Source organism: Protobothrops mucrosquamatus, unplaced genomic scaffold (genome assembly GCF_001527695.2).
Source record: "Protobothrops mucrosquamatus isolate PMUCROS unplaced genomic scaffold, P.Mucros_1.0 scaffold_77, whole genome shotgun sequence".
Lineage (NCBI taxonomy): Eukaryota > Metazoa > Chordata > Lepidosauria > Squamata > Viperidae > Protobothrops > Protobothrops mucrosquamatus.
Window position 1 is genome coordinate 447,155 of NW_015386153.1, and position 10,806 is coordinate 457,960.

Below are 10,806 nucleotides of genomic sequence, written 5' to 3' on the forward strand. Positions count from 1 at the left end.
CTTCTTTTAAAAACTTGTTGTAAGTTCCACCATAATTTTATCCAAAAAGCTTTAATAACCTTACAAGTCCACCACATGTGAAAAAAAGTTGCATCTTGTTGTCCACACCTCCAGCACTTGGATTCATAATTCTCATAAATGCGAGACATAGTTGCAGGATCCATGTGCCATCTATAAAACATCTTATAAAAATTTTCACATAGATTTTGTGCCTGCGTAAATTTCACATTTCTCACCCATATCAACTCCCAGGTATCCATAGGTATTATTTCTCCTATAAAACCACATCTTATTTTGAAGCAAAATATAACCTTCCTATTGTACTACTTTCTACAATTGCTAATTCCCATCTGTCTGTTTTCATGATTTTAGGGTCCACTGAATAGATACACAGAGAATACTTGGCTGTGGCATCTATGTTTGTTTTTAGAAATTGTTTTTTTTACTATCTTATGTCCTAGAGATACTCTTGTTAATAGCCCTATCATATAGTGTTGTGGGGAGAAAAGGAGGAGAGACCATGCTCTTTATATCAGATTGAGCTCTTAAATGAGGTCTAATAAATAAATGATGGAACATTTAATTTAAAAAAATAGACACACAGCTATATAGTATATTGAGAAAGATGTATCTGCTAAGTCTGCAGTATAACTTGTACATTGATCTTGCGATATAGTGAGATTGAAGTCCTACTTAATGTTCAGTTTATAAGAAATACTTTGGTTCCATTCTAGCACATTGACAGTTTGTAACTTTTTAGTAACCAGATAGTTCTGTTGTACAACATTTGGTTTTTATCTTAGTTTTCCACCATGGAACTATATATGTTCACTTTCTTTGTCCTTTTCCTCAGAACAGTCTCACAAGGTAGAATTGGTGATGGCCTATAGTGACTTAGTAGCTTTTCTATTTTTGTACTGTTTTTATTGTAAACTGCTCAGAATCACGTAGATGAGATGGGTGGTGTATAAATGTGATATAAGATAGACAGACAGACATGTTCAGCATAGCCTTTTCCCAATTCTAATCTATTCTTCTAAAAATTCTACTGAAAATGCCATGTTTGGGTTCAGTACTCTGAATCTGTTTTTAAAAACAAACATATCAGGACAAAATTCCTTAAAACTCTTGGTAGGAAAAGCAGACCAAATATTTCTGTTTCTAGTCTCTGAAAGACCAAGATAGCATTTGACAGGTCTATTGCAGTTGTGATTAAAGGGCTGTGTCTTCCTTTCTAGTCACTGGTTGCCTTTCTAAAGGATCCTGAAGGAGCTCCATTGTGGGAGGAAGATCCTGAAGCCAAAGATGTTGTTCATATTGACAGTGAAAAGGTAAGCTCCCTTGAATTGGAATTTTTTATTCTGGCATATTTAGAGAGCTAGTTTAGCAAAATGAAAGCACTGCAAGCTAAAATACATTGAGAATATTTGATCAGTAGAATGGGGACGGAGACCCTGTGTAAGGACCTGCCTCACTTAGATCTCCCAAGAAAGCAGAACTCTTGAAACAGGCATTGTTTCAAAAGGAACTTTTATTGAGAGTTAATGATAGCAGGAGAGCAAAGCAAGGTCTGAAGAATTTGCGCTCAAAAGGTTACATCATAATACCCATTTACAACTCCTCCCCCCAGTGTCCAACCGTCCGGTTGAAATCCAGCCAATCCATAGGTGCCAGGTTGTTTTGAGAAACTGGAGAGAAGGCAGATGTTTTCAGTTCACATTCCTTTCTCACAAAGAGAGGATGTTTCAAAGAGGACAGAGCAGAGCTAGGCAAATATATTCCCCAAGCAAACAGGCCCTCTCCCACCAGAATGGCAGACCCCGAAAATGAATACACAGGCAAAGCAATAATATGCAAGCAAATACATTGGAGGGGTCTGACACCCTGATTGGGCACCATCTCATGGTAGCTATGGATTTATTTCAGAATTGACAAAGATAATAGCATGAACCTTACTCCAAAACATACTTCATCTTGAGCTGCCACTACGAGTGACTAAATTTATGTTGGCTTCTTTGATTGAAGGGTCCTTGAAAACTGCAGCTTCTAATTGTCTTGGTATAAAATGCACTAATGCCTTCAGCATGGGATTATGGAGCTTAATAGCTTGCTAGCTAATGATATTGCCTCGACAAAGCCTAGCCAAATAATTGGTAGGTTCTGACTGAAATGAAAGGAAAGGTTTGTAGTATGTATGAATGTGTGCAGAATTACGCGCAGAATGTTTCACAGTCAACATTGGGCATTTCTAGATAGGGTTGGGAGAGACAAACATACATCTGAAATCTTAGAAATCTGTTGACATTCAGCGAAGGCAACACCATTGTTCAATCAACTAACGATCTGACAGCACAAAACAGTTTCCTGTGTTCATACAAAGTATTGCACTGTTACACAGATACTCAACCTCTTTCTCCTAGAAAAGATGGATCAAACTGTTAACTGATTGGGAACCCAGGTATACTTTGAATGTTTTTATATACTGTAGATTGTAAAAAAATGACTTGCTGTAGATGCTTGAAATAAGTCATGTCATGGAGCAAAACTAATTAAGCAATGTAACCCATTATCCCAGATAGTCCCCAAAAGTTGACTATGTGTCTCAGTTGCTCTTAAATAACAACGCACTAATATATTCTGTGTTTGGTTCTCTTGGTGCTTAAATTGTATTGTTTTTCAAAGCTCTGATATAAACCACAGCCAACATATAGAAGTAGAGAAGCATCACTTGCTTTAGGACTAGTGTACACTTAAGGGTCATTAGAAAGTTCTTTGACTTTAGAGGAAACAGTTTTTGGTATTTAATATGGACAATATGGCATTGAATATTTTTAATATGGCATTGAATATTTTTAGATGAACTCAAGCAATTCTATTTTTGTTCTATGCTCTGTTATTGTGAAACCTAACATTGCTGTACTGCTGCTCCTTCTCTAGTGTCTATTTTTCTTTCCATTCTAATCAATTTTAAATTTTAATTGATTACTCTCTTGCTGGTATTCATAGTCATTTCAGTTTCTTAGTTTTCATTCCAGTATTAACAACAGTTACTTTGGCATTCACATTTGTCAGAAGATTAATTTTTAATGTTCACCTTTCTGTTCTCAGTTGCAGGTTCTCTAGGGCTTATTTTCAATTTAAAATGTTGCCTTTCTCAACATGGTAGCTGTAAAAAAAACTCTTCTGGTGTCTTCCTATTACCTTGGATTGGTTTCTGGTTAAAGGAAACAAGTTGTTTTTTCTGTTCAATTGCATTCTTAAAAAGAATTTGACAAACATCCTGAATACACAATCATCATCCAGAGATTCTTGATCTTATTTTAAAATAATGTAGTCTGCTGTATGGCAGCCCTTGAATAATAAATTTTATGGTCTGTATAATAAACTTTTATCTTAGCATAGTTTCTGTGGCTTCTAGATTTTTCCTTCTTGTGTCCATGGGTAGGACTAGTCACTAGAACTTTCTGCTTTCAGCATTGAACAAACCATGATTCTTGAATGTGTTTGAATTTTGAACTGTATGATATTTCAATAATGGTAGCAAAAATGAGCCAACATTAAATAGGTCTTCACCTGCTGTATGTCTGTACACATTATTTGCTAAATTATAATGTCACAGAAAAACAGATTAGTTTACAATCAGAAGTAATTTTTTTTCTATGTTAGGTTTTTGTGCCGTTAAGGATCCACTGCGTAGCAGCTTCCAAATTATTGTAATTTATTTATATAGGGCATGATGGTTTCCCATTATGTTTGAATTGTACATTAGCAATTTAAATTATTAGTTGTGTTTTTTGTTGAACAGTAAGATGAAAAGCAAGAGAAAATAGAAGCAGTCTTCTCTATTTAGCTGAGAAAGCAAAGAACCAAAACAAAATCACAGGGAAGAAATTTAGTCCTAAAATATGCTAGAAAGTTGTCAATTTACGGGTAGTCCTCAGTTAACCCTACACTTAACTGGAACTGGCAATTCCATTGCTAAGTGAAGCAGTCATTAAGCAAAATTTATGATCACACCAACTTATAACAGCAGTTCCAGCATTCTTGGTTGCAGTTTTAAGCAAATTATTGTGGTTGTCAAGCAAGACACCATGTGATCACAATTTGCAACCTTCCACTGGCTTCCCCATTGACTTTGCTTGTGGGAAGCTGACTAGGAAACTTGCAAAGGGTGATCCCATGATCATGGGATGCTGTGACCATTGTAAATGCATGAAGGTTGCCAAACACTCAAATCACACTCATGTGGCACAGGGATGCAGCAGTGTTCATAAGTGTGAGAACCAGTCATAAGTCCCTTTTTTCAGTGCTGTTGTAACTTTGAACAGCTGCTAAACAAATTATTCTTAAGCAAATAACAAATAAATTTTACAATAAAAAAAATCTTACAATTAGGAGGAAGCACAATTAATAAAATGTGAAGAATATTGCAAAAGACAAATACTCAAATAATAAATGCAACTAATAGGCCTTATCAAGGCTTCTAATCCAAGAAGGATAGTATTGGTCTAACGACAAGACCTAAGGGCTTTAATTAAATTAAGTCTCAATTGTGGAAGTGCTACCTAGATAGCCAATTTAAAGACTGAATTATTTTTAATTTTATCACAGCTGGTTGTTTGATATATCATGGTTTTAAATTTCATCACTGTGTTTTTAAGAGCTAATTCTAAAAGAGAGCTTATCAATCATTTAAGTGTCTTAAATACAAGTGCAAAGCCAACTCTTTAATATGTTTTGGATTTATTCATCAATAAAACATTAGGATTTGTTGGTGCTATATGGGCTATACATCTGTAATGAGTGAGATCAAGAGCATACAAACGTTGGAAATAGCAGCATCCTGTCTTGAGGCATGGTCTACACCAGGGGTAGTCAACCTTGGCTCTTTTATGACTCGTGGACTTCAACTCCCAGAATTCCTGAACAAGCTGGCTCAGGAATTCTGGGAATTGAAGTCCACGAGTCATAAAAGAGCCAAGGTTGACTACCCCTGGTCTACACCTTGTGTACATGAATTAAGATGTCTCATAATGTGTATAAGAGGCAGAGCTGCATTGCAATCAACATCAGATCCTATTGATGTGTCTGGCTGGGAGAGAGTTAAACTATAAGTTTCAATTGCTGACAATATAATCCTTAGATACAAATGGTTGACTGAGTTTTGTAAACTATGTTCATAAGCCTTACATGCTTGCTTGGACATGGCCAATGCATTCTGTCCTTACATTTCTAGACTGCTAAATTGGCATAGTAATGCCTAATTCAAATCCACAACTTTTCAACACCAATATAAAAATCTGTGCAGGTAGCACTAGCACATTGGGATCATACTGAAATAGTAATAAGCTTAGTTGATTTGTCCAGTTAGTCTGATTATATGGAGACCTCAAGGATGGTCTTAGGGCTCTCTTAGTAATAGTACTTTGAAAGCAAACACCAAAGGTGGTCATAATGAAGTTTCTAATATTGGAATTGGTTACACATTTTGGTTGTGCTTTTAAATGTGGAATTTTAAGTGTGGGAAGCTTCAGTAAGAAGTGTTTGAGCCCTAGTTGATAACAAACCATCCATTTATTTGTAGCTGTTTAATTGAGGATTTAATGATAACAACCAGATCACAAATATTTGGCAGTACTATCAGATGGCTCCAATAGTTGTTGGAATTTAAGTAAAGAGTAAAGACTCTTAAATCTCATCTTTTTATTTTCTCTTTTGGTTTTAAGGAACTGAAAAGACTTCTGAAGAAAGAAGATAAACCTGTTCTGCTGATGTTCTATGCCCCTTGTGAGTAATACAGTATTTTAAAAAAATTGGTAGCCCCCTTACGGATATTTGTGTACCTCTGTTAAATTATTCCATTTGTTCATAGAGAACTGACAACACACATTCACTATCTGCTCATTACTCTGCATATGATGTTCTTCATTCTTCAGTTTTTATTCCAGAATTCACCACAAACATAGCAGTGTAGCATAAAAATATTTCAAATGATACTCTTTTACTCTTTTACTCTGCTAAAATTATGCAAAAAAATCAATACTCGGGTTCAGGTGGTCCTTGCAAATTTATTTTAAGTTTTCAATGTGTACAGACTATTCTTAGATATACTAAACTTTCTTGGAATACCCATTTGCTCCTGCTGTAATTTAAGGATCTGCAGTTAGGTTGGCCTGCCATTATTCCTAAAATGGCTTGGCCATGTCAAGAAAATAATATCCTGTCCCAACCAGCAATCATTTTAAAAGAGAAACCAACAAAAATAAATACTGTGATACCTTGGAGAGCTCCCTGCAACAGCAGTAACTATTCAATAGATTTTTTTTTCTAATCTCTGTCATTCTCAACTTTGAAAGTAATGCCTGCCACACCCCTGTTCCTCAGTAAAAAATACCAGAAAATTGCTCCTGCAAATTTATTGGATAACAGCCAACCTAAGCTGATCTCATGTAATCTAATGCCTACATGAATTAGAGACCATCTGGAAATTTCAGAGTTTTTGGCTAAATTAGGAAGCTGGAAAAAATATATATAAAAAAACCAGCGGTGAGCTACAGTTGTAAGGCTGACAAAAAATACTGCATGGATTCTGTCACCAGAAGACAAACTCAATTGGTGGGCATATTTGTCTTTTTAATTTAGGTACATTTGTGCCTGTTGGCGTGTTGAATAACCTGCTTTACTATTGCTGGCCATATGGACATCTTTTTCTTCTGTTAGCTGATAGCCTCTATGAGGAATAAAGGCTTTTCATTGTGAGTGATTAGGATCTAGGACTGCAGGCATGTCAAAAACATATCAAAGAATTCATTTCCTTAACTCTGATCCTAATGACATCAAACCTGTTTTTGTTGTAATATCTCATGGTATAACAAGGGGCCAAAACCATCAATTAAGCCTTTATCAGGAGAAAAAAGAAACTTATGAACCTTCATTTCCAATTATAATCAAGATGAATAAATGGAAACCAAAATAATCTCCAATTTTCTGTTTGACATAGGTCTGAAAGTTAAAACCTAAGCTTCATCTTCCCTAGCAAAATGATTGAACATATGTGTTTCGTGGTTCTATCAGCCCTTTTTTTTTTTTTTTTTAGAAAAACGGGGAGTTTGTTTCATAATGTTCTTTAACCAAAGTAACTCTCATTCTTGAATTACAGGTAATCAGAGAAATGAATTCTTTCTACATTTCCCTTTTCAAAAGTTATACGGTATTGAGAGGAAACCTGTGGCTTCAAAATGTATTGAAATAATAATCTCACTTAAGTTTCTTTTGTAGCCATACATGAAATTGGCAAAGTCACAAAAATAATAATAGTGTTTTCCCTGACTCCATTGGTGCTACCTAACACACACTGTGAAATAACTACATGCCCTTAAGAACACATTCCTCCAGATTTCTGACTCCAATCTTGTAGTATAGATCTATTGTGTGTTTAGGGAACATATCAAATTTACATCAAATTTCTTAACAAGGTCAGTCCCACTTCTGGGCTGAGAATGAGTTGCACTCTGTGCACATCTGGAAGATATCAGCTTGGCAAAAGCTGCTTTAAATTTCAGTAATGAAAAACATTGAGATCTTTGTGTTTTATCAGTGCATGTCATTTATATTCTGCTAGCGAGGGATGAACTACCACATGTTACTGAATAGGAGTAATTTTGTTAAGTTCCAGAAATGAATTTGTAGCAAAGGAAAAAAAAAGAAGTATAGAATCAGATTGCAAGAAATCTGAAAGTGAGTGCATAACTGTATTAAATATATATGTGGTGTTCCTCAGCAAAAATATTTTGCATTGTTATGAAGATGCTACCTAATATATTTACATTGCTCCTTAAGAAGCCATTGGCTTCTTAAGGGTTGATTTTACCTTGTCAGGGCTGAATACAGTGACATTCTAGCCATTTACCAAGATAGCCAAGAACCAGCAGAATGAAAATTAATTCATGCTTATTGGCTATATATATGGGGAATCAAGGCAGATATATGTGGAATGGTGTTGTTTTGAAATGCCATGTAAAAAGGGAAAAACCTACAATTTTTCTTTAAGGCAATGAGCTCTTAAATAATCTTTGCTGTATACTGTTTATTTCTAGGACATAGCATATTTGTCTTTCACGCATATTTACTCTTCAGTACTGTTCTTGAAACTTCTGCAGGCTCTTTGTAAATTTTAGATTTATCTCAGAAAAGCCTGGCTGTTTCCTGCTTCACAGCATGTGTTGCAATTGACCACTGTTTTTATGTTGGTTGAAGTTATAATGTTTGCTTTAGTCTTATAAATAATTCCTTCACGCTACGGTATTGAAAAGCCTTCTTTTTTACTCACTAGCAAATAACTTATTTTCTACTGTGAATTACTTCCTTACAAAGTATATCTGAGTCATTCAGTTTGGGCATTTCCCTAAGCAGGTTTCCCCAGCATGGTTTTATAACTCATTTCTATGTTGTTCTTTTGGATATGATCAAAGCTTACATTCTTTTAGGGAAGGAAAACCTCTCCTCCCAAGTATGTTTTTAGATTCTGGTGTTTCTGATTCTGCAATGGTGTTAAATGGAATACTGCATCCAGTTCTGGTCACCATAATACAAAATAGATGCTGAGATCTTAGAGAGAGTTCAGAGAAGAACAGATAAGGAGTCTGGAGGTTAAATCATAAGATGAACGATTGAGGAAACTGGGTATGTCTAGTCTAACTAAGAGAAGGATTAGAAGTGATATGATGGCAGTCTTTCAGTACTTCTGTCACAGAGAAGAAGGACTTGATCTATTCTCCAAAACACCTGAGGGCAGGACAAGAAGTAATTGGTAGAAGGTCATTAAAGAGAGATTCAAGCTAGAAAAAATTCCTGACAGTGGGAATGATTAGTGGAACTATTTACCTCCAGAAGTTGTGGGTGCTCCATCATTGGAGGTTTTAAAGAAAAGATTGGACAGCCTTTGTCCAGAATGGTATAGGGTCTCCTGCTTGAGCAGGAGGTTGGACTAGAAAATCTGCAAAGTCCCTTCCAACCCTATTATTCTATGTTCTAAGTGATCTCCATGAAACAGATGCTTCTGTGGGCAAGATGGGGAGGTGGATTTTACTTTCTCCCCTTACAGCTAATCCAATACTGGAATCATAGTACTAAGAAACAAGACTGGAAGTGATGCCAGGTGCTGGGGAAAAAAGATGGAAGAAAATGATCTCTCTCCTTTTTGCCTGCATTACCATCCAGCTTATAGTATAAAAGTTTCGCTAAGTTGACTTCTTCATACTAAATAATTTTTTTCACTCAAAAAATAGGAAATCTGGATTGGATCCAACCCAATGAAGTGATTGTTTTACATGAAATGCTGGTGAAATTCTTCTGGCTTTATTTATTTAACATGAGCCAATTTAGATGTTAATCGCCAATCTTCACCTCCAAAAGTTGAATTTCATTCACCCAACATTAAAAAAATGGAACACTTAGTGTGACACACCTAGATTTTATGAGTATTGTCTTCTCCTTCAGGCAACCTAACTATATATAACTAGCCAGTTTCTAGCAAGCGCTGCCAGATGACTTGACTTTTGCCTCTCTTTTAATGAAAAATCTGTCTTCAGATTCTGCAATCAAATGCTTTTAGATACTAATGGAGGATCTTCTTTGAAGGTTACTGCTCCTTAGTAATCAAAGTAACACTGGGACTGCAATACTGTTTTTTGCTTAGTATGATGAAAAATGCTTCAGATAAATTCCTTTTTAATCAAATGAGTAGACCCTATGCATGGAGTCCGCACATTGAAATAGGAACAAGAGGATATGTGTGCGTGCAAAGCCACAAATATATACAGAGAAAGGAAATTGCAATTGTACAGCAAACATTAACAAGATGAATAGACTGGAGCAAACAGATCAATAGTGTATTAAAAACAGCATAAATATGGCTAATACAAATAATGGATCTGAAAATAAAATTCTATGCATGACTCCAACTACCTAATTGATTTTGAGCTAGAGGGTTTCTTTTTTAAAAAAAAAGGTCTTTATATATTGCTGTTAGTCCAGAAATTCTGCTTTTATGAACCAGTTCTAAAACACTGGGTACATGAAGTTCACTGTGTTTTTGTACCAATGGGTGCAGGTGAAATAAACAGACTGTCTGATCTGACTTTCCTGCCTCAGTAGTTCCTCCTCCAGTATATAAAACTATCATAGCAGATTGAGAATCCTCTCCCATAGCTAGCATTTTCTGACCTGGGCTAGTATGAAAATACCCATATCAACATTGGACAGTTTCCAGGCTAAACATCTTAAAACTATTATCAGTAGAAGGTAGATCCCATGCCAGAGCCTTGTCTAGTTTGCTTTTCTAAATGACTTTAATCTTATCTTATATTTAAAGTTATATCTGGGAGGAAGTCTGACTTTTGCTTTCTAAAGGTTACGTCTTCTCTGGGACTGACTTTATTGCAACTTCAAATATTCACTTAGTAAACTATTCACAAGACATTTCTGTAGCTGTAGAACCTGTCCAAAAACTCCTCTAATCTTCTAATTCCTCACTGGAAGGAAAATTAGAATACTACAAGGGATTTCTATAAACATATTTTTAAAAATACAATTAAAATTGACCATGAATATATTTTATAGATGGCACTATATTCCAGTAAATTACACTATATAAATCTCCAGCTTTCTAGAGCTAATGTTGGCAGAATTGATCTCAGATAGCCCTATTTTTGGTGACAACCCCAACTAGTCAAATCAAAAGGTTTAACTTTCTTAAAGAAAATGGGAAGATAACCCAACAGTTTTTCTCACAAGTAGTCCTGCTGT

At 35.4% G+C, this 10,806-nt stretch overlaps 1 protein-coding gene across 1 annotated transcript in view; it reads left to right on the plus strand.

Annotated features, from left to right (window-relative positions):
• The window catches only part of PDIA5 (protein disulfide isomerase family A member 5), a 285,081-nt gene that overhangs the window by 167,916 nt on the left and 106,359 nt on the right, over positions 1–10,806 (plus strand). Inside the window, exons 7-8 of the mRNA XM_015813977.1 lie at positions 1,239–1,331; positions 5,727–5,787. Coding sequence (XP_015669463.1) covers positions 1,239–1,331; positions 5,727–5,787 — 154 coding nt within the window. The remainder of the gene's footprint in view (positions 1–1,238; positions 1,332–5,726; positions 5,788–10,806) is intronic.